The sequence below is a fragment of the Manihot esculenta genome, chromosome 11, assembly GCF_001659605.2.
Source record: "Manihot esculenta cultivar AM560-2 chromosome 11, M.esculenta_v8, whole genome shotgun sequence".
In the NCBI taxonomy this organism is placed as follows: Eukaryota; Viridiplantae; Streptophyta; class Magnoliopsida; order Malpighiales; family Euphorbiaceae; genus Manihot; species Manihot esculenta.
This window is the reverse complement of record NC_035171.2, coordinates 23,971,391-23,997,105: the sequence shown is the minus strand read 5'-3', so window position 1 is coordinate 23,997,105 and position 25,715 is coordinate 23,971,391. Positions and strand designations below refer to the sequence as shown.

Sequence of the window (25,715 nt, the reverse complement as noted above, 5' to 3'; positions counted from 1 at the left end):
CACTTGGGTGCACTGACCCCAAGGGGATACTCTAACCTATAAGCTATCAACCCAACCTCACAAGGGCTCACAAGCAAACAAAGAAAAAAAAAGAAACATCAGGGTTCATAAAAGCACACACATCAACATAGAGGAATGAGATTACCTGATCCCATCGGGGTCGATGTGTTAGCCTCCTGCTGGGTCATAGCGAAGGTCCGTGCTGGAGTTGATGGACCTTCACTTGGGAAACCTGTCGAAGAAGGAGCTATCCCTCTTCCTCTGCCTCTGCCCTGCGCCATGGCTGGAGCACCTGGTTGAGCCATTCTACCTGAAGCTGTCTGCTGGGACTGTGTCACCAAGGTCGCGGTGGAACACTCACGTGCCATGTGCCCCTCCTGTCCGCACCTGAAACATGCCGTTGTCCCCACCAAACAGACTCCCTTGTGCGGCCTACCGCACCTCGTACATCTGGAGCTACCCGAACCAGAGCTCGAACCATCACCTAAACCCAGACCAGACTTTATCTGATCCCAGAACTTGCTCTTCTTCGATCTTCTGAGGCCTCTGCCTCCTTTCTTACTCTTTGTGACAGCCTCGTTCAGAGGGGAGAGATTAACATCACTTGTCCCCGGGACTTGGAGACCCGAAGACGGTGCCATAGACTGTTTAACTGTCCCTCGGATGATGGCACTAGCCTCCATTCTCCGTGCCATATCCACTATAGTATGGAAGCTCTCCCTTTCTGTTGATTGGACTAACGAGGAATACCTGGAGTGAAGCTTCATAACATATCTCCTAGACTTCTTCTGATCTGTGTCAAGATCTTGTCCTGCAAACGGCAACAGCTCCAGGAACCTGTCTGTAAACTCATCTACGCTCATCTCTTCCGTCTGCCTTAGTTGTTCGAACTCGATCATCTTCAATTCTCTAGAACTATCTGGAAATGCCCATCCTGCAAACTCATTGGCAAACTGCTTCCAGGATAAGCCTTCCAACCTTGGGTCCACATAGTTTTTGAACCATTCCCTTGCCTTCTTGCATTTCAATGTGAACCCTGCCATCTGAATGGCTCTACTGTCACTTGCTCCCAACTCATCAGTTATCATCTTTACCGTTCTGAGGTACTCAAAAGGGTCATCTCCTGATTCAAACTTGGGGGCACCCAACTTAAGGTAATCTGTCATCTTTACTTTACCCCCAACTGATGAACCAGGTTTGGGTATCTGGACATCAGGGACTATTGGCTCTGCTGGTGGAGGAGGAGGTGCAGCATTCCCTGGGTTAGGGTTTGCTGGACCTGGATAGAAAGATGAGGGTGGAAACATGGGGTACTGTGGGTACGGTGGGTGAAAGGGAGGATAGGGCATAAAGGTGGGATATGGGCTATGGCTAAAGAAATCCGATGTACCTCCCATCGGATACCCTGGCCCTTGCGGGTAGGGTGGATACTGTGGTGGAACAAAGCCCGAGGCCTGAGTGCCTCCTTGGGACTCTCCCATATCCTCTGCTGACATACTCATGCCCAGACTACTATCTCTTCTCTGATTATCCTCCTCAGTTTCCATCACATCTACTGACATATCACCCTGAACTGCTCTCCTCCGACTTGCATCAAAAGACCTTCTAGGGTCCCTTGATGTACCTTCCCTGATCGTCCTACAAGACCTTGCCCTCTGCAGAGCAGGGGAATGGGCATCCATGCCCTCATTCTCTGGTGGAGCTCCAGTCAATCTTGCAGATCGACGAGTTCCTCTCATCTTAACTTCTGTGAGCATAACATAGCACATAAACATTAGCATCATATGGTTCATGTGGAAACACATGAACCCTCATCACATACATAGCATACATATCATAGTATTAATGCACATGCTCATCATCATGGCATTTCACATCATTATCAAAAGACAGGACTCTACATCCTATCCTAGTGGACATGATATTTTCCTATTGTGCTTGACCTTCCATAACATCTATGAGCCCAACACTATCTAGGTCCGACCATATGAACCTAGGGCTCTGATACCACTCTGTAACGACCCGAAAATCGGACCGCTACCGGCGCTAGGATCCGGATCGACATAAGGCCGCCGGGACCCGTAGCAAGCCTGACATAAAACCTGTAAACCTGTATAATCCCATACATGATCAACAGACATGCAAAAAAGAAATAAACTTTTCTTTCCCTTCATACACCAAACTCAACCTGTACATATGCACAGCACAATCATAAACATTAATCCCTCTATGGGGTTTCATCAACACCTCAAGGGTGACATAACCTGTGTTGAGTTGGTTTACATAAACATCATAAAGTATCGAAGATCATGTATAAATGGGATAACAGTAACAATAGGATCAAGCACAATTTCTAAAACTCAAAATCATTATACAAATCATGACTATTTAACTTTACATCACTTTACAAATTATCATGTCCACTTTCTAACTATTACATAAAATAGACCATAGCCTTAGACTTTACCCTTGACGACTTCCTGCTATCTGGGAACCCTGCAAAACTGGGGTTAGGGGAGAGGGGTGAGCTAAAAAGCCCAGTGAGCAGAACTATACAAAAACAGGTTATAAATCATGCTATTATGAAATGCACCACAACACAAACATATCACGTCAAGGATGAATTTGTCACCAATAGCCCTCTACATATCGTAATATGTCCAACTGTACCAGGGGCGATGAGGCCACACCTAGTATTCACTTATTTAACTCAGATCATAACGTGTCCAACTATGCCAGGGGCGATTAGGCCACGCCTGGTCTACTCTTCCATATAACATTTTACCAGGGGCGATTAGGCCACACCTGGTCTATCTCTCTCATGTCATTCCATGGCATATCATATCATATCTTCTCATCTCATATTGGGGGCTAAGGATCGTCCAAAATCCATCCACATCAACAACATATATTATGCAATGCATCATATTCGTGGGTTCTAATGCAAAACAACCTAATACATATCATGGCATTTTATGATGCATGGATCATGCTCTAAAAACATTTAATTTCTTAATTTAAAACATTAGGGTTAGTTCTACTCACCTGAGATTAGCTCTATACCGACTCTGAACGGCTGACACTGCTAAACACCTTGGTTCCTCGGGTCCGATCCTACACAGGTGGACTCCAGTGAGGTACCAAACATACTCTAAACAACTCATAAACAACTCCCCAAAAACCCCCTAAAACATCATGAAATACTCATAGAAGAACATGCATGAAATGGCTGAACAGGGCACTTTCGGCGGCACCTTCGGCGGCCGAAAGTCCTGGACAGATCCGAAAGTCAGGCACTTTCGGCGGCACCTTCGGCGGCCGAAAGTCCCAGACAGAGACGAAAGTCTCTTTTCGGGGGCAACTTCGGCAGCCGAATGCTGCCTCCACAAAAGGGGGTTCGGCGGCCGAAACTCCCTTCGGCTGCCGAACCTGGTTTCTGCCAAACGGGCAGAAACTTGGTTCAAACGAACCTCTTGCCTCCCAAATCCTCAAATCATGCACAAACTAGCTCCAAAACATGCATAAACATTCCTAGGGGCCTCATACTAATATATACCCCATCTACAACACTTCAAACACACAAACATGAGCCACAATGCCCAAAACATCATCAAAACCCATAAACTCAACATATGTCCTAACATGCATTTCTACCCATAGATCTTACTTAAAACTTGTTTAAAACATAAAAAGGGTTCAAGATCGACCCTCACCTCTTGAAGAAACGAGAGGAAAGTGATCCTAGCTTGGAGATGGAGAGATTAAGCTCTTTGAACCTCCAAGCACTCAAAACTTGCTCAAAACTTGCTCAAAGCTCACAAATCTTCAAAACAAAGTTATAAACTTGTTAAAACCATGAAAGATCTAGAGGAAACACTCAAGATTGAGGGAGGAGCGGCGGAGACTCACCTTGGCCGACAACGGGGGAGAAAAAGCTCGCCCGTGCGATCCTAAGGGACCCTTTTATAGTGGCTGGCCAGACCACGTTCGGGGGCCGAAAGTGCCTCCGTATCCATGCAATGTTCGGCGGCCGAACATTAGGTTCGGCGGCCGAACCTGCATTTCCCTCACTCATACTTTCGGGGGCCTAACGTGCCTCCGCATGCATGCACGTTCGGCGGCCGAATCCTAACTTTCGGCGGCCGAACCTGGGTTTTTCCTTAGAGAATTTTCATGCAAAAACTCATTTAAAAACATTCTTTAAAACATTAAAATACATGAAAACATTTATAAAACATGATTTTACCCTTCTAGAGGCTTCCGACATCCGAAATTCCACCGGACGGTAGGAATTTCGATACCGGAGTCTAGCCGGGTATTACACCCAGCTCGACACACTCCCCTGTGCGGTCTTCCACATCTCTGACATTCTGTACCATCTGAGCCTGAGCTCGAGCCACCGCCGAATCCCAAACCGGATTTCAACTTGTTCCAAAACTTATTCTTCTTCGACTTCCTGGTGGTGTTATCCCACCTCTTCTTGCCTGAACTCTGAGAAGAGAACCCTGGTCCTCCTCTGCCTGGGGTCTTAACCCCTGAAGACTGGGTCACTGACTGCTTCACTGACCCCTCAACTATAGCACTTGCCTCCATTCTTCGAGCCATATCCACCACAGTGTGGAAACTTTCTCTCTCAGCTGACTGAACCAACGAGGAGTACCTGGAATGCAGCTTCATAACATATTTCTTGGCTTTCTTCGTATCTGAATCTAGAGCTTGCCCTGAAAAAGGCAATAGCTCCAAGAATTTATCCGTGAACTCCTCTACACTCATGTGCTCTGACTGCCTCAGTTGCTCAAACTCAATCATTTTCAGTTCTCTAGAACTGTCCGGAAAAGCCCATCCAGCGAACTCATTCGCAAATTCTTCCCACGTCATACCGTCTAGTCTCGGGTCCACATAACATTTGAACCATTCCCGTGCCTTCTTGCACTTTAAAGTGAACCCTGCCATCTGAATGGCCCTACTGTCACTTGCCCCTAGCTCATCAGTTATCGTCTTCACCACTCTCAGATACTCAAAGGGGTCATCCCCTGACTTGTATTTGGGAGCATCTAACTTGAGGTAGTCTGTCATCTTTACCTTGCTCCCATCAACTGAGCTAGGTCTAGGAGGTTGAGTAACTGGGGCTGCTGGTTCTGTAGGTGGCGGAGGTGGAGGTGCAGCATTCCCCGAGGTGGGGTTTGCCGGATTTGGATAGAAGGGTGAGGGTGGATAAGCTGGGTACTGTGTGTAGGGTGGATAGAAAGGTGGATAAGGCATGTAGGTAGGGTAGGGGTGAAAGCTGGAGTAATCCGATGTACCTCCCATCGGATACCCTGAACCCTGTGGGAAGGGTGGATAATGGGGTGGAAAACCATACCCCGAGGCCTGAACGCCTCCCTGTGACTCCCCTGTCCCTTCTTCCTGCATGCTCACATCCAGGTTCCCATCCCTCCTCTGATCCTCTTCCATAACCTCCCTCACATCTGAAGAACTTCCTCCTCTATCAGTCCCCCTTCTGCTAGCATCAAAAGACCTTCTAGGGTCCCTTGACACTCTTTCTCTGTTGGCTCTACAAGACATTGCCCTAGGCAATGTAGGAGGACGGGCGCTCGTGCCCTCATCCTCAGGTGGCACTCCAGTCAACCGTGCAGATCGACGAGTTCCTCTCATCCTGTTTTCTGAAAACAGTACACAACATACAAACATTAGCATCATATGGTTCATGTGAGCACACATGAACCCTCATCACATACATCACATAGTATATCATATCATTAATGCACATGCATAAAGTCATGGCATTTCACATCATCATGCAAGACAGGACTCAACATCCTATCCTAGTGGACATGACCTTCCTATTGTGCTTGACCTCTATAACATCTATGAGCCCGACACTCTAGGTCCGACCATGTGAACCTAGGGCTCTGATACCATTCTGTAACGACCCGAAAATCGGACCGCTACCGGCGCTAGGATCCGGGTCGACTTAAGGCCGCCGGGACCCGTAGCAAGCCTGACATATAACCTGTAAACCTGTATAATCCCGTACATGATCAACAACATGCATCAAAATTAAAACTTTTCCTCATACATACTGTCATCAACTAACTCAACCTGTACATACTCTGATCATATACATAACATAGTCCCTCTGTGGGATCTCATCAAGCCTTAAAGGCAAAATAGCCTGTGTTGAGTTAGTTTACATAAACATCATAACATAAGATCATGTATAGACAAAAGGGATTAACAATACATTATGGTCAAGCACAACTCTATCCTCAATAACCTCATTACATAACATTCTGAATATTTTTACATTTCATCAATTGTCATGTCCACATACTAACTATTACATACATAAGACATACTTCAAAACTCTGGCTAACCTTCTGATCTACCCTGTACCTGCACATCTGGGGTTAGGGGAGAGGGGTGAGCTACAAAGCCCAGTGAGCAGAATAGTATAAAACATTATTTTAAAATTTTATGCTTTCATGGAATGCAACACATCACAACAAATCACATCTCGGATGGTATTGTCACCTATAGTCCTCTACATAGGTCCAACTGTGCCGGGACGTAGAATGGGTCAACCGGTCTTTCCCTTATCATAACATATCATATGGACCAACTGTGCCAGGGACGTAGAATGGGTACAACCTGGACTTTCTCTTACATCGTGCTAGGGACGTAGAATGGGTACAACCTGGACTTCCATACCATAACATGCCATAACATCAATCATATCATAGGAGGACTAAAGGATCATCCAATAACCAATCCACATCAACATTAATATCATAAATGCAATGCAACATATTCGTGAATACTAATGCAAGCAACCTATTATATCTCATGGCATTCATGATGCATGGATCATGCTCAAAATTCATATTTCATTTATTTAAAACTTAAGGTTTATTCCACTCACCTCTGGCTAGCTCTGACAAACTCTGTAGCAGCTGACTCACTGCTGGGGTCCTCGGTTCCTCGGGTCCGAACCTACACAGGTGGACTCCAATGAGGGACCAAACATACATAAACATAACTCTAATATACTCCCCAAAAAACCCCCTAAAACATCATGAAACAATCACATAACAACATGCAAGAAATGGCTGGACAGGGCACTTTCGGCGGCAGGTTCGGCGGCCGAAAGTCCCTCCAGAGCCGAAAGTCAGGCAGGTTCGGCGGCACCTTCGGCGGCCGAAACTCCCAGACAGAGACGAAACTCATGCATGTTCGGCGGCACCTTCGGTGGCCGAAAGTCCCAGACAGAGACGAAAGTCTCCCTTCGGGGGCAACTTCGGCAGCCGAAAGGCCTGCCTCACCAGCCATGTTCGGCGGCCGAAAGTGCCTTCGGCTGCCGAACCTGGTTTCTGCCGAAGGGCAGAAACTTGGCTCCCAAATGCAATTTCGCCTCCAAACTCACCAATCATGCATATACCTCAGTTAAAACATGCATACAAGTTCCTAGGGGCCTCAAAACATCAAATACCCCAACTACAACACTTCAAACACACAAAAACAACATACATTATCCAAGACATCAAGATTAACCTATAACTCCACATATAACCTAACATGCATTTCTACCCATCGATCTAGCATAAAACTTATTGAAAACACATAAGGAGCTTAAGATCGGCTCTTACCTCTTGAAGATCGAGAGGGAGACGACCTAAACTTGGAGATCCACGAAAATGAGCTCCTGAGTTCCCAAAGCTCCAAAACTTGGTTTAAACGTTCAAAACTTGCAATGTTAGTTTAAAACTCAAGAAAAATGGTGGGGATTTGGAGGAAGAACACTAGGTTTGCAAAGGGAAAGTCGGAAGCTTGCTGTGGCCGAAAATGGGAGAAAGCTCGCCCATTTCGGCTAAGTGCCCCTTATATAGTGGCTGGCCAGGCCACGTTCGGGGGCCGAATGTGCCTCCGCATCCATGCAAATGTTCGGCGGCCGAACTTGACTTTCGGCGGCCGAACCTGAACTTCCCTAACTCATGCTTTCGGGGGCCTAACGTGCCTCCAAAACGCATGCATGTTTGGCGGCCGAACTTGACTTTCGGCGGCCGAACCTGGGTTTTCCTCCAATGCTATTTTCATGCAAAAACTCATTTAGTTTCATACTTTAAAACATTAAAATACATGAAAACATTTTATAAAACATGCCTCTACCCTTCTAGAGGTCTCCGACATCCGAGATTCCACCGGACGGTAGGAATTCCGATACCGGAGTCTAGCCGAGTATTACACTAGGGTCCCTTGCTGTACTTTCCCTGATCGTCCTACAAGATCTTGCCCTCTGCAGAGCAGGGGAATGGGCATCCATGCCCTCATTCTCTGGCGGAGCTCCAGTCAATCTAGCAAATCGACGAGTTCCTCTCATCTTGACTTCTGAAAGCATAACATAGCACATAAACATTAGCATCTTACGGTTCATGTGGAAACACATGAACCTGCATCACATACATAACATACATATCATAGCATTAATGCACATGCTCATCATCATGGCATTTCACATCATCATACAAGATAGGACTCCATATCCTATCCTAGTGGACATGATCTTCCTATTGTGCTTGCCCTACTATAACCTCTATGAGCCCGACACACTATAGGTCCGACCATGTGAACCTAGGGCTTTGATACCATTCTGTAACGACCCAAAAATCTGGACCGCTACCGGCGCTAGGATCCAGATCGGCGTAAGGCCGCCGGGACCCGTAGCAAGCCTACTATGCATCCTGTACAGCTGGTATAATCCCAAACATGATCAAACATATCCATAAAACATTTAAAACTTTACCTTTAACCAGTTTGACTTGTGTATGCACTATGACTGAAATCATAGAACCCCTAGGGTCAGCATACCCTATGTCAAACTCGGTCCATCATATGAAACAACATAAAATAAAACTCATGTACAAAGGGATTATCCAACTCGGGCCAAGCACAATACTATAACTCTGAACATATAACATAATATCATTATGTAATACAACTCTTTTTACAACAATACATTACATCATGTCCACTACTATTCTATTACATAAACATGACCATGGACGTAACCTGCTGATCTCCTGACTATCTCTGACCCTGCAAACTTGGGGTTAGGGGAGAGGGGTGAGCTAAAAAGCCCAGTGAGCAGAAACCATAAAAGAAAATAGTTCATTTTAACGTATGCTATCATGGAATGCGTCACATCACATATATATCACCTCAAGGATGAATCTGTCACCAATAGCCCTCTACATATCAATCTCGTACCATAACAAGTCAACAATACTTTATGCCAGGGGCGTTACGGCCACGCCTGGACTTCACATACTTTATGCCAGGGGCGATACGGCCACACCTGGACTTCTCATGCTCTATGCCAGGGGCGATACGGCCACACCTGGACTTCTCATCTCATATCATATCGTACATGCCATAACATACCATTTCATATCAAGTCATCACATACTGAGGGCTACAGGATCATCCAGTATCCATCCACATCATTGTCATCGTATTATGCAATGCATCATATTCGTGAATTCTAATGCAAACAACCTATTGCATAACATGGTATTCATGATGCATGAACATGCTTGAACATGCTGAAAACATTTGATTTAAAACATAAGGGTTAGTTCCACTCACCTCTGGCTAGCTCTGGACTAACTCTGAAGCAGCTAACACTGCTAAACCCTCGGTTCCTCGGGTCTGATCCTACACAGGTGGACTCCAGTGAGGTGCCAAACATACTCTAAACAACTCATAAACAACTACCCAAAAACCCCCTAAAGCATCACTTAAACATGCATAGAAAACACTCAAGAAAAGGCTGGACAGGGCACTTTCGGCGGCACTTTCGACGGCCGAAAGTCCCAGACAGAGACGAAAGTCAAGCAGGTTCGGCGGCACCTTCGGCGGCCGAACCCTCTCTCCAGAGACGAAAGTCAGGCACTTTCGGCGGCCGAACATTACCTTCGGCGGCCGAAAGTCTGCTTTCAAGCCAAAATTAAACTTTCGGGGGCAAGGTTAGGCGGCCAATCCATGCATCCTCAGGCAGGTTCGGCGGCCGAAACCACCTTCGGCGGCCGAACCTGAGTTCATCCAGAACTCAGTCCTTGTGCATTTCAAGCCTCCCAAACCTTCCATACACCCCAAAACAAGCACCCAACTTCTCAAACACATGCATACCTCCTTAACCATGCACAAAGGAGCTCAAACAAGCTTAAACTCCCAAAAACAACATCTAAAGCATATATAGATAGTTTATGACCCACATAGGCCAAAACCATCAAAACAAACCAAACCTCACATACTCTCTCCCAATCATGCATACTCTCTCCCATATGCTCAAGGGGCTTGAAAACTAACTTAAACCCCAACACAATCATCACATGAACATACATTATCATACATTGGGCATAAAATCCACATAAACCCTAACATGCATATCTACCCATACTCAACCATCAAAACCTCTTAAAACTCACCTAAAACTTCATGAAACGTAAAAGAAAGCATAGATCCACACTTACCTCTTGAAGATCGAGGGTTTGTGCGAGCTCTAACTTGGAGATGGGAGGAAACTACTCCTTGGATCTCCAAGCTTCCAAAACTTTGATTTAAGCTTGAAAACTCTTCAAACAACCATGGAACTCATAAAAATATGAAGGAGATGAAGGGAAAACATGAAAATGACCAAAGGAGGACATGAACACACCTGGGCTCGAGAATGGGGAGAAATCTCGCCCATTTTCGGTCTGAGGGGCTTTTATAGGTGGCCAGCCAAACCTCCTTCGGCGGCCTAACGTGCATGCAAAAACCCCCCCATGTTCGGCGGCCGAACTTGAGGTTCGGTGGCCGAACCTGGTTTGTTCAAACATAGCTTTCGGAGGCCAAAAGCGCTCCCAAAACCAACTCATGTTCGGCGGTCGAACTTCACTTTCGGCGGCCGAACCTGGCAAAACCTCCTTGGTCTTTTCTTTTCAAAACTCACTTCTTTTTCATTTAAAACCATGAAATCAGTAAAAATCATTTTAGAAATCACATTTTACCCCTCTAGAAGATTCTGGCACCATCAACATTCCATATTCCAGCGGAGATTCCGCCGGAAGGTAGGGATTCCGATACCGGAATCTAGCCGGGTATTACATTAAGCTCGGTATATACATCAGATGTTTCAGTTTTTATGTTTATGTTTGATCATATATGGGATTTTACCAGGTAACAGGATGTATGTTAGGCTTGCTACGGGTCCCGGCGGCCTTAAGCCGATCTGGATCCTAGCGCCGGTAGCGGTCCAATTTCCGGGTCGTTACAAAGTCCATCTAAAAATTTTCTTATCATATTAATCCAATGCTTATTGAGATCATGTAACCACTTTTATTAGCTCCCTAACATGGCTTATATAAGAAGTTATTACTTTTGAAATCAAGTTCATTACTTCATTATGCATGTCCCTCTAGTTTATCAGAGAGATCACTCAATTCTTAGTTTCCTATATCTGCCTTTCTCAATCAAGTCGAGATGAGAAAGTGCATGGAAGGTTTTTTCATTTATCTTTAGTAATGTTGTGTATGTGTTTTCTTTTATTGCCACCAGGATTTGAATCTTCCTATCCATTTGGATTGCTTGTATATCTTTGTTTAGATTTCTTTAATTAAGGATCTTGTTCTTCCTAATGAAGGAATCAGTTATCATCAGTTGAGAGCTATAGGCTTAGATATGTTTGCTTAAAGGGAGGAGCTCTTGCATGTTCTTGATGATGGCATCTTATGTCAAACAGCTTTCTGAGTGACTAAAGAAGATTAAGAAGCCGTGAGCTATATGTCATCAACCTCCCAGAGACCGATCCGTCAATAGTAACAACCTGGAGATCCTTGAATAACAATGGCGCAAACAGTCCTCTTGGGTTGATGTCCCTATAAATCTTTGCTTGAGATGGAACTGACTCCTTTCTAAATGTCTCTCCTATTTCAAATATTAAAGTGATCATATAAGCCAGAAATCTATTTCATTTTAATTACTTTGTGGTTTTTGTACCCGTTGGAATCACATTAACATCAATTACAACTTTTTTTGAATATTACATTATTATAAAAAAATCAAATATTAATACTTGGACATCTTTAGTTTATTATAAAAAAAATTACTATCAAGTATTTACTTTCTAAGAAATTCACCGGTTCGTTTCTATCTTAAAATCACTCAATTAAAACGTTCTTATATTTTATAAAATTAAACTGTTTACTCCTATCAACATTAATTAATTTATTTTAGCCTTGTGCAGAGGAACTAATATGGCTCTTCAAAGTTAGAAGAACTAAATAATATGTATATTTAAAATTATATCAAATAAATAATATAAATATTCAAGATGAGTAATGATTTCTTTGATACAAGGACTAAAAGTTTAATTTATAAAATATACTGACGTTTTAATTGAATTACTTTGTACGAACTAATAAATTTACTAAAAATCCAGATATTTAATAATAATTCTCTCTATAAATTATGACATTAGGGATTAGAATTATAGTGTCATATGTTGATTTGATAGTGATAACATATAAAATATATGCCTTGCCAAGATTGAGACATGTGTATACACTGCCATTAACCTTATTAATTATAGTTAAGAGGGTTGGTTGGCTTGACCAGGCCAATGGAGTACATGACTTGCAGGAGTCTAAAGCCCTCCTACAGACCTGCTGAGCTCTCCTCATCTCGACTTTTGAGCATCAAGCCTCTCACCTATGATATCCATACAAAGCCTTAAATGTGCATGCAATGACAACCTTGACATAAGTATAGTCTTAGCTAGTTAAGCATTAAATGAGTCAACTGTCCACCATTAATGAATCATCTGAAAAGTCTACCAAAGGTGCACATGTTCGCTCTAAAAGGACATATCATAGTTGTACCTAGTATGATTGAAATAAAGCAAGATTTTCACTCTCGTATCAAAGCATATCTTAGATTTAGTGAATTTTTAAGGTATTGTCAAATTAGGCTTCTTTTTGCTGGATCATCATTTAATAACAGCTACTACCATCTGATGATAATTGGATTAAAGTTTATGCGTGTTGGATTGCCATATGGGAAGATAAGGTTGGTTGAAGCAGCACCATTAGATGAGCAACTTCATTATTATTCATAATACCTTAAATGATACAAAAGAGTATCTCATCAATAGATATCACATCGTGGTGCAGCTATTGGCATAGTGGTAATATTTTACTATTCAATATTTTTTCATATTTTTTATATTTACTTAAAATATCAGTGTTTAATAATATTATGCAAATAGGAGGACGGTATCGAAAATATTTATATGATAAATCGACAGTTTCCTAATCCGGGCACATATTATATTGAAATACAAACAACAGCTATATTCTATGTCATGGAGGAAGAGAAACAAATCACTGAGATACCTCCTCCACAATCTTCTCCTCAGGCGCAACCTATGCTAGATGACTAACGAGCCAGTTGACTTGTCAATGAGACCTATTCGTAGACGTAGCTCACGCCAAAAAGCCGATGTTGATACACATACTACTCTCCCGACAAATGTCACAATTTTGTCACCCATTTCATTCCATACTCATCGACCATTTGTTGAGGTTGGATAGTCATCAAGAGGACAAGTGTTCCACAAGACAGTAGATCACAAAATACTACCTGGACACTTAGTAGTTTTATGCCACCACCTTATATAATCTCGACGCAGTGGTCCTTCCAGCAAGCTGGTATTCAAGATTATCTATATCAGATGCACACCCGGAGGTGCTACTTTTGATGCTTTTACCCGACATGCCAGCTCCGTTAATGGATTCTCTGCTAGACATTCTGTGGATATTCATTCATCCAGTCTAGAAGCATAATAATTTTCTGGACATTTTATACAGTATACGTCGGGATAGTACTACTCCAATGTTGCATCTGATCGTGATTTATTTAGGTCATATGATGATATCTTTTTACTAACACAATATATTGCAAAACAATATATGAGGTCGGTGGCTTCTAATCTTAACGTTCCCATGACCTCAACTAATATTAATCCTATTATTGAATGTGACGGTACAAGCAGTGATCATCAGTCATATAGAACTCGATATGCACATGAAAAAAGAAGGCGTCCATATGGTACAGGAGGACATTCGCATCATTCTTAGCAATATTTCTTAACTTTATCATTTGTAAATGTATTACCTTATTTTTATTACTTTCCACGATTTATAAATATTTACATTATTTTATCTTCCTAAAATTTATCTTATAAATCAATAGTTAATATTTAATTTTATACAATTAAAATATTTTAATAAAATACAATTTTAAATATGAAACATCTAAACTACAAATAATAATATAACTACTATACATTAATATTAAATTTTATACATACTGTGAAACAACTAGATTTGTATTTAGAATTAAAATAAAATAATAATTATTAAAATAACATAATAATTATTATTTTTAAAATAAATTAGATAATTTAAAAACACACAAAGTAGTAGAATTAATTTTTTAAAATTAAAAAATGTTGTGCACTTTTAAAGTGCAATATACAAAAATTTTTCCAAATACGGTCTCGACCGCGATATCGCACTTTGAGAATTTTGTTGTCTCTTGATTAACAATAAATTTTTATGAATTTTTTCTTTTTAAAAAATCATTTACCATGTTTTTTGCAAATTTTTTTATTTTTTAAAAAGCTTACTATGCGGTAGGTTCTTTTGCACTTTTAAAGTGCGATAGAGGATCAATTCACTTTGATATGAAAAATACTTTTTTCTAGACCAGAATTTAAAAAATAATGTTTTTTTCCTTGAAAAGGCAAAAAGCCATTTTTCATTACTTTTCTAAATGGAAGTTGCAAAATGTTTATCATATTGGCACCATTTCCTTGAGCTCCAAATGCCATTTATAAGATGTTCTTTATACATCCTCTTTTAAATATAGCTTATTGTATGTGAACAAATTAATTCAAGCCTCACATGTATCTGTTTCTTTTTATCATTCTCATTGCTTGATGTGGGACCAAGTGACCCATGAAGTGATAGCTATTGAAAAACTATAATAAGGTTTATATAGGATTGACCGAGTACCTCCCAGCTACTATTATGAAAATAAAGTATGCTAGATTTCATATTTAAACCTAGCATATGTATGGAACTCTAGATTAGGACATCCATCCAAGAAAAAGTTATCTCATATACCTAGATTAAATGTACTTACCTATGATCATCTTTGTGAAGTTTGTCATTTGGAAAAGCAACAAAAGCTTGTTTTCTTGAAAAATAGAGTTAATACAAGTGAAATTTTTCGGCTAATTCATGTTGATTTGTGGGGTTCCTATTCTATTTCCAATATTTCAAGGGCAAAGTATGTTGTAACAACTATGGATGATTTTTCTATATCAACTTAATCTTTTTTACTCTTATGCAAAATAGAAAGCTTTCATACATTGTAAAGCATTTTCATACTTGTACAAACTCAATTCCGGGTGTTAGTCCCATTAAACAAGGCATCTGATGTCAGGCCATAAGGCAGATTTCGCCAGATAATCTCTCTAAATAAGACATCTGATGCTAGGCCACAAGGCGGGTTTTGCTAGGCCATAATCCGGGTATTAGTCCAATTCAAAAAGATATTTTATGTCAAGGCCACAATGCGAGTTCCTCCAGGCCATAATCCGGGTGTCAGTTCCGCTTCACAAAAAATTTCTAAGGCATTTTATGCCAGGCCACAAGGCAGATATCTATCAAGCCGCATGACTAGGTGTTAGTCCTAAAAGACAAAAGGCGAGTTTTTTTTCTAGAAATCACTACAAGATGGATAACCGCCAGACAAGCCTTCGGGTGTTAGTCCCAAAAGACAAAGGCGAGTTTCGCCGAAAAATGCCACGAGGCGAGTAACTGCTAGGCAAGTCTTCAGATGTTATCCCCAAAAGACAGAGGCAATTTTCTACCCAAAAGGCAAAGGCGAGTTTCTACCAAAAAGCATCACGAGGCGGGTATCCGCCAGGCTAATGACCGGGTGATAGTCCTAATTAATAAAATCCTCAAGTCGTTATAGCGGGTGTTAAGTTTGGTTTACTATTTTCACGTTATTTATTCCATAATCACAAGGCAATCGCCATTTATGATCAGAGGCAAGCAGAGTGAAGCGAGTATGGAAAGTCAATATAGATATATCACGTGCCCATGATCGTGAAGTCAATTGTCACTTTCTAATATGAAGAATAAAAAACCAACAGGAGGACCTCTAATGTTATAAAACAATTGTCCAAAGTAAGTCATGAGCTGTCATTATAAAATAGAGCTACATGGCAAGGGTCTGATAAGTCGATACGCAGTCCCACCTGTGGAAAGAAAGATCCGAATACCGTAGCACTCGGTTCTTCATCAAGACTCACCCTCTCCTGAATGGGTCGATTTTTCATGTAAACTTATCATTAGTAGGCACAATCCAGTTTATCCCCATTACGCCTATAATTATGGGATCTCCGATCAAGTAGCTGGTAGAATCCCTTATCAATTAGTTGGCACCTGCCGAATTCTCAGAAAATGCTATAAATAATTCCATCTTCTTATAGTATAAAAGCTAATATCACATAGATAAAAGATCATCAATTCTTACACAACTACTCTTGAATTCTAAGCAATTCATTACATTAAGTTAGAATATATGATTATTTATAATATTATTAATAAAAATTTATTTTCATAAAAAATAACTATTTAATAGTTTAGTTATATTTTAATTATATAAATAATTTACTTTATAATAATAATTAGATAATATTAAATATAAAATTAACCAAATAAAGAGTGTATATAATACACATAATAAATTAAACTTTTATTAAATTGAGTTTCAAATAATTTATAAATAATTTACTTTGTTTATACTTTTGTTTATTTATAGTTTTTTACTATATTTTTTTTCAAAGTTATTGTACATTATTTAATGCTTTATAAAGCTAAAATTTGAATTCTAAAATCATATAGTTTTGATAATATAATTTAGAAAAGTGCTATTTATATGAAAATTTTAAAATTTTTCGTTATTTTATAATTTAATCTAAAATTTTAAAAATTAATAAAATTATCTAAAATTATAAATTTTATTACAATTATTCAAGGTTAAAACTTGAATAGGAGAGAGTGAATATTGCTGACATGATAATAGGATATGAATTATTTTATTATATTCATATACCATAAATAAAATTCTATTGACAAAAAAAAAAGGGTAAACTGTAATTTAGTCCCTCTGATTTAGTGAAAAACAACATTTCATCCCTCTGTTTTAAAAAACCTTTAATTTAGTCACTGTGATTTTTAAAAATTATGCGTTTAATCCCTTCCGTTAGATTTTCAGTTAAATCACCGTTAATTTTAGTTAAAAAGACTAAAATACCCATCCTCTCTCCTTTCTCCTCTTCTTCTTCTTCTCCTTCCCGATTTCTGTCAGTCAAAGCAAAAGAAGAACGCCAATGCAAAATGAACAGCAACCAAAGATGCGAGACACTATTGTCTTGTGCCCAGCTCCAACCATAGGCCATGTAGTCTCCATGGTAGAGCTAGGCAAGCTTATCCTCCACCGCTATGGCCACCACTTCTCCATCACCATCTTCCTTATCACCGTTGAATTCTTCGAAACCCCAGGCCTTGTTTCATACATCAACACCATCTCTCAAACCTACCATTCTATCTCCTTCCGTCGTTATCCTCCTGTCTCCTACGACACAACTCTCAATCGCAGCAAGCCTGTCGTACTCTTTGAGTGCATACTCCTCAACAAGCCTAACTTTCTTGATTCCCTTCAAGAAATCTCCAAGAAAGATAAAATCTCTGCTTTTGTTATTGATCTCTTCTGCACTTCTGCTCTTTCTCTAAGTAAAGATCTAAAAATCCCCACTTACTATTTTTTCACTTCTGGTGCTGGTTGTCTTTCTACCTTCTTATATTTCCCTAAAATCCATGAACAATACGACGAGAACTTCAAAGATCTTGCAAACACTGTCCTTTATTTCCCTAACTTGCCACCTCTTAAAGCTATTCACATGCCGGAACCGATGCTATCAAGAGATGATCCTTGCTATTATGACTTGCTATACTTCTGTTCGAATCTCCCAAAAGCTGATGGAATTATTGTTAATTCCTTCAACGATCTGGAGCCAGAAGAGGAAGAGAAAATCTATCTTTTTTATTTTAAAATATAAGAAGGCAGAAAGACAACCAGCATCAGAAGAAGAAGAGGAGGATGAGGAAGAAGAGAGAATGGGTATTTTAGTCTTTTTAACTAAAACTAATGGTGATTTAACTGAAAATCTAACGGGAGGGACTAAACGCATAATTTTTAAAAATCACAGTGACTAAATTAAAAATTTTTTAAAACAGAGGGACGAAAGGTTATTTTTTACTAAATCAGAGGGACTAAATTACAGTTTACTCAAAAAAAATTTAAAACTTTTAACTACTTTTTAATTTAATTTAAAATTTTAAAAATTGATATAATTTAATTTAAAATTTCTAAATTAACCGCTTTTACCGCTAAGTTTCTAAAATCTTATTATTATATTTTATTTCTATCTGTTTGGTACAAGAAATCATAATAAATTTTTATTTTTTATTTTTTAATTTTAGTTCTCTTAATTTTTTTGAATTTTAATTATGTATACTCTTAATACAATGTCTATATTATAGTTGCGCCGACTTATACTATTAAATAGTAATCAAAGATAACAACATTATGATAAAAATACTACAATTTTTATTTTTTTATTATAGAGACATAATATTTTTATAATGATTATAGTAAAATTTATTATAATAACATCCAACAAGATATTTAAAAAGTAAAAAATAATAAATATGAAACTTATTATAATTTCTATTAAAATTAGTCGAGAAGTTAAAGTTGTAACTTTTTTGCACCAAACCAAATAAAAATGAAAACAAATAAATTAAGACATTTTGAGCTGAATGCATCAATTTTTAAAGATTTAAATTAAATTACAAATTAACATAAAATTTTAAATTTTTTATATCACTTATATTTATATACATAATATGAATATTTCACACATGAATATAATAAAATAATTCGCATTATATTACTATGTTGTTTTTGCCATGTCAGTTGGCAAAACACTTTTTCTGATCTAAATTTTAAGTTTGAATATAATTATAATAAAATTTATAATTTTGAAAACAATTACAAAATAATAAAAACTTTTACATTTTTCATATAAATAAACCTTTATAAAATTATATTAAAACTATATAAAATACAAAATATATTATTAAAATCATATAATGAATCATAGTATCACAGAAATAATTTAAAAATCTATATACATATAACTTTTCAATGTAATTGTATTCATTCCGACACAATTCTTGAATATATATTTCGATATGATTCCGGTACAATTCCAGCTAAATGTTCAATTTGCATGGTTTGATTTCCACAGCATCATTACTTTTCGGTACCAATATGGTTTTCTATTCAGTCTTTTGCATACACATTTAAGGAAACACACGGCATTATTCACAGGAATTAAATATCAAATCAAGCAAAGAATAAGTCGATTGTTTTCATCAAAGAGTACATAAATCCAAGACTACAATGCGATGATAGAAGCAAAGATAATGAATCACTAAACGCACGCCCATATGTATCAAGAAACCAGCTTCATTAAGAAATAACTTAAAACAAAAGCTCGCAGTGTTACAAGGTTACAGTGCTCAATGTATCAGAAAAGCGAACAAGTCTATAATTTCTTTGCTGTTGTTACATACAAAGCTAAGTTTCTACCACCAATTATAATTTCCCCTAAACTCTGAACGGCCAGAGTAGCTAAACCTTGACGCAGAGTATCTGTTCTCGTAAGGTGTAGTCGAACTTTGAAATGACGAAGATCCTAAATGACCATTTTGCATTTTCTTGTAAGATTGAGAACCTGACATACCTGAATGACTCTTGTACATTCTCTTGGAAGACTGAGAATTTGACATCCGACCATCTGAGGTTAAAACAGAAATCTGATGACCCTTATAAGATGGCGTTGAAGGAGACCTCCAACGGTTCTTTTTGGACTTTGACTTGGATGAATCTTCAAAATCATCTGTAAGCCATCCACCTCTTTGTTTTGATTTTTTCGGGGTTGTGTTGCTTTGTTCTTCAGGCTTGTTTTTTCTCCTTTTTTGAGACTTGCCAAGATCTTGAGGAGCAGATTTGAATCCTGGAATTTTTTTATCCACTCTACGAGGCCTCAAAGCAGGGGTTGATAATTCATGATTCCTCTTCCCACTCTGCATATAATTGACACGATACTTTGATGTCTAAGTGTTGAAAATCATTTTGGCAAAATTGAGCAATTCTTAAAACATGTACCGTACCCTGACAGAACTTGTGCACTCGCGTGCAAAATGTCCTCCTTCACCACATTTGTAGCACAAACTAGGTGAAGGTGCAGTGGTGGGTTCCTCATCAAAACTTGAGCATTCCTGCACAAGTAAAATTCCATGCGTGAAGAAGAGGCTGATGATAATCGTTAATAGTTTACCAAGCACAAAACCAATCAGGGTCCCATAGGGATGCCAACACATGCCAATGTCAAGGTACAACCTTAAAAATAATGATCTACGTAATGAAAATAATAGCTTGTAACTTGCATGGATTTTTAAACACAGGAATTGTCAAAATAATCACAAGAGATCTATTTATATCAGTACAAAAATGACACTACTGCAATTGAAAATATAACATAACAAATGTTATATGTAGGCAGAATGACTGCAATAGAACTAGTAATTACAACCTCCTAAGATCAATTAAAGATAATATCATTAATGTCTGATGCATTAAAAGAAATTAATTTCATCTACAGTTCCTCAAATTAGGACGTTGTAATGATGCAGTCATTCATCTACAATTGTATCAAAACTCCTCAAACATCAATTTGAAATAATAATATCCCTCATGCCAGATCTTGATTAGATTAGACCATAAAATGACATGGATTTCAGGTTAACACTTCTATTATTTAATTCAAAAAACTGCCACATAAGCATTTTCAGTCAATGGGGAATTTGTGGGCTTTGCATCAGCGCTTGAATAGGAGAAATTTGGGGATTGAATTATCAAATATTGCAGAAATTCCTTGAACCTTAGCTCGAAACCCACGAGTATCCAACAGAGTAAATGGTTTTGAACTCTTGGTGCTCAAATGCATGGGAAACAAGAAACAGCTAAAAACACAAGTGAATCATCAGAGAACAGAATTTTTCTTTTCGTTAGGATTGGGTTGGGTTGCATTGAGAGAAGAGAGAGGGATATACATAGATAGAGAGATGGATAGAGAGGTATAAGCAATAGAAAGAGAAATAGAGAGAGAGAATGGGGGACGAAAAGGAGGGAGATGGATATGCAAATGGAGAGAGACAGTAGAGAGAGAAACTAAAGACATAGAGAGCCAATGCATGGAGGATAAAGTGTTCGAAAATGGAAGAGAAGGTACTATTAATTGGCTAAAACCAGCATGGAAGTGCTACATTAGCATTTGGCCCCCAAACGAAATCCAGTAAGAGTATTTAGCTGTTAATTAAATTGATCTGTGGAAGCTCTGTAATACAGATAAAATATGAAGAATCATCATTACAACCCCCTAAAAGTAGGTGAAAGTGAAACTAAACCACGTTAGACAAAATACCCTCAACAATCAACACAATAAAAAATGTTGTCTTTATATATGTGTTCAATGACAAATTCACAAGGATTAACAGTTCAAAAATGTAGAAAATCAGAAAGCAATTATTCCTTAAGCATATTTACTTCTAATCTAATAAAATATAAAGAGAATTTATACGTTTACATACACTTCTGTTTCCTTGGTGAACCATTGGTTTCTTTAAAAAAAAAAAAAGAAAACCATAATAATAAAAAAAAAGTTCCGCTAACAAAATTTTCAATTTTCTTTGCCCATCCCCAGTTTTGGATATGGTGTCTGCAGTTTAGTAATTATGGTATTATGCTAGTGTAGCTTGCATATATCTTGTCAATGTGAATGAAGGCAGTCAGTATTTGAATTCAAATTGTTGGACAGACCCATCGATCCCCCTCTTCTACGTCCCACCACTTGATCTCAAACTCAGGCTTGTATAAAAGGCATCATCTTATACATAAAATTATAGAAAGTTTGCACACAAGAAGAAACCACCAAGATGCCTTGAGCATTCCAGATAGCAAAACCACAACAAAAGTGGCATAAACAGAAAAACAGACACCCAATCCGACCTTCAAAACAACTAAACTAATACAATATGGCACGAAACAACAAAGATTTTCATACCTCAAAAGGTTGCAATAAATTGGTCATTTTAGAATGCCTACATTCATATGCATGATGGTATCTCTAACCATGGGAATGAAAAGAAGCAGGCACCAGCACCACACACAGAAACATTCTCTTGGAGAAAAGATAATGGGCATTGAAGAACATTTAATAGGACTTACCAAACCGGTATGACCAAGTTCACCACATTTATAGCAAGAAACTTCTCTTGGGCTATTATCGACAACATTAACACAACATAGATGGCCAAAGCTCTTGCAGATGTAACATTGTATCTCCTAAATGGAAAAAGAGAAAAAATTCATATATATATATATATATATATATATTCAAATATACAACTGCCTCGTAAGTTCTGTTTTTTTTAAAAAAGACATAAAGAGTATAAATACTGGAAACAGTGAAGGAAGTGGGATGTCACCTTGAGGTCGTCAACAGAATACTTGTTCTTGCAAGAAAACAAATCATGCCCAGAATCTCCACATTTTAAACATACTTTTGAACTCTGAGGTCCACCTTTATGTTTCTCTGGGCAATGATTTGTACGGTGGCCACTTGATTTGCAAATAATGCAGACTCGTTCCTACAAATAGACCAAAGTGCAACAAATAATCAAAAAATGCCATTATTTAAATTACAAAGCTATTTAATATTGAATTCCAAGATATAAATGTAGAAGGTTAAAGAAGATGAAGAAGGATCAAAGAGTCTCTAATGGTAACAAGTAATTCATTTAATACGAATTAAAGTTTTCAATAGAGTTTTCATTTGCTCAAAGAGAATCAATTATACTCAACAAACAATAACGTAAAAGAAAATAGGAACAAAGTTCAAACATACTCACTCCTCTTCAACAAACAACCAGAACCTATGAATAAACGAAAATTTGCATCACAATTTTAAATACAAACCTTGGAGCATTGCTTAAAACCATGCTCCAAACTCCCACAAAGAAAGCACGGCCTTTTCTTCTTCTCAAATGATGGACAATTCACTGCCATATGACCTTCCTTGCCACAATTATAGCATGTTGACCAGCCACTATCGGGAGGATCAAAGTATCTCGGGCCTCGCTGAGAGAATAAATATATCAAATGTCCATCTAAGTCTTCACATTGATTTGCATTCTTTTTTTTTTAACTTTTAATTTCTTTTTGTTTCAAATCGCAGACTAGAACATATATTTTAATTTAACTCACAAGAAGCTTTCGCAGCACAATATTCTCAGGTATGTCAAGGGCACTTGTGTCTACATTTTCAACCAATTGTACTGTGCTCTGAATTGCCTCTGCGTTCTCTATAGGATCCACTTTTTCCACTGTTTCAGCATTTTCCACTTCCTTTGCAATGACAACCTAATCCATTTGCGTATTAGGAACATTACAATACATGTAATTTTTGTATACCCAAAAATAAAAGAACACGATATAAGATTACGCATATTACCCAACAAATATTCAATTAACCACAAACAGGAACTCACAGATTGGTCTCCAGTTTCCATCTTTTGAATCTTCTTCTTCCTCCTCCTCTTCAACGAAGTGGGATTCTTAACAACCGGTTCAACCACCATCGACGAAGATGCTGCCAACTCCACAATCTTCCCCTCATTACCGCCACCGCTACAGCTGACACCAATAACCCCGCTATCGTTCTTAACAAAATTATCATCATCATTCAAAACGACAACATCATTCTCATTTTGAACCAACTTAGCCGCCCGCATTAGTAGCGATTTCTCAATGATCTTCAAGCTCAGATCCTCGTTCGCCTCGTCGTCGTCATCGCCGCTGCTCACTTCTATCACCGGCTTCTCTTCTTCTTCTTCTTCTTCTTCTTGAATTTTTCCTTTTAGCTTCCTTCCCCTTGCCATTTTTTTAGTACAAAGAAGAAATCAAGAATCCTCGGTTTGAATTACAGTAGTTGAGAAGTTAGGGTTCCCGACCGGGGAGAAGAAGATGAGCAGCTAGGGTTTCTGCCCTTAAAAACTTCCAGTGGCTGTTTTTACCTAATTTCAACGTGGAGCATTCGAATTTTGGGCCGAGCGGTACCTTATATGAAACTCAACCGGGTTTTCGAATTCCGCCCAGTATTATGACTTTTTAATAAATATTAAGAGTTAATCTCAACAAAAACGAGTACTTTTAATTTTATTATAATTACACAATATATTTTTTTATTAATTAAAATTTAATTTTTTAAAATTATTTTAATTATATTTTATCCTGTCAATGTTATATCAATAAATTTAAAAATAAAATTAATGATAATTTAAAATTTTAAAATAAAATTATAATAAAATTAAAAATATAATTTTTTTTAGTAATTATTAATTTTATTAATTTTTTTAAGAATTGAAAGAATGAGAATTAAATTTATAATTTCAGATAAATTATATATTTTTTTAGTCATTTAAACAAGTTAATTAGAAAATTAAATATTTAATTTATATATTATTAAATTTTTTTAAATTTAGTCTAAGTGTTAGTGTAGTTTGAAGAAAAAAAGTGGTGGATTAGTATTATATTTAAAAGTTAAAATATAATTTAAAAAATTATTTTAAAAAATATTTTATTATTTTTAATATTTTTAAATTAATTCATATTAAATATTATTTTAAATTATTTTTTAATATTTCATAACTAATGTATTTAATAAAATTTTTTATTAACGATGATTTTAAAAGTAGTATTAAATAGTAAATATATTAAATAAATTCTAAAAAAATGGATTGATAATAATCAACGGAAGATAAATTATTATTATTAAAAGTTATTGATAAAAAACTAAAAATAAAATAATAATAATAGTAATTTTTAAATATATTTAATAATAAAAAAATAACTTTATAATTTTATAAGTTTTCGATTATATAAATACCAGTAAAGTAAGGTGCATTTTATTATATATTAAAAAGTCAAAATTTAATTAATAAAAAATAAAAATATAAAATAAAATAATAATAAAAATAAAATATATTTTTTTAATAATTAATTTTAAATTTTACTAATATAATAGGGTGATATTGTGTTAACAAGTGATATGGTAATTTTATTAATTTTTTAACAGTATAAATTACAGTTATAATTAAAATAATTTTAAAAAGTATATTTTAATCGGTAAAAGTAGGATATAGAGTAGAATTATAATAAAATATTGACTTTTTACTATTAATTTAAATATTAATAATGTGTTATTATTTAAAAAAAGTAATGTGTAAGAATAATTTAATATATTTTTAAATTAATTCATCTATTTTTTTTTTTTTTTTCTTAAAAATTTCAGTTTATAATTTAAATTTTAAAATAATAATTATAATAATAGATAGAAAATTTTTCATGAT

The 25,715-nt window shown here is 37.4% G+C and overlaps 2 protein-coding genes across 2 annotated transcripts; one reads left to right on the top strand and one right to left on the bottom strand.

The window, feature by feature from the left end:
• The first annotated feature begins 17,584 nt into the window (after positions 1-17,584).
• LOC110625650 (UDP-glycosyltransferase 88F4) lies at positions 17,585-19,176 on the top strand. The gene is made up of 2 exons (XM_021771289.1): positions 17,585-18,166; positions 19,156-19,176. The coding sequence occupies exons 1-2, from the start codon at positions 17,585-17,587 to the stop codon at positions 19,174-19,176; spliced, it is 603 nt and encodes a 200-aa protein (XP_021626981.1).
• Positions 19,177-19,692: 516 nt separating this feature from the next.
• Positions 19,693-24,408, bottom strand: LOC110626775 (protein AIR1). Its single transcript, XM_021772851.2, has 7 exons — positions 23,856-24,408; positions 23,572-23,727; positions 23,284-23,445; positions 22,794-22,955; positions 22,534-22,650; positions 20,418-20,525; positions 19,693-20,330 (listed from the first exon to the last, which is right to left on the bottom strand). Exons 1-7 carry the CDS (start codon positions 24,243-24,245, stop codon positions 19,830-19,832), a joined length of 1,596 nt encoding a protein of 531 aa, XP_021628543.1. The 5' UTR covers positions 24,246-24,408; the 3' UTR covers positions 19,693-19,829.
• Positions 24,409-25,715: the final 1,307 nt, after the last annotated feature.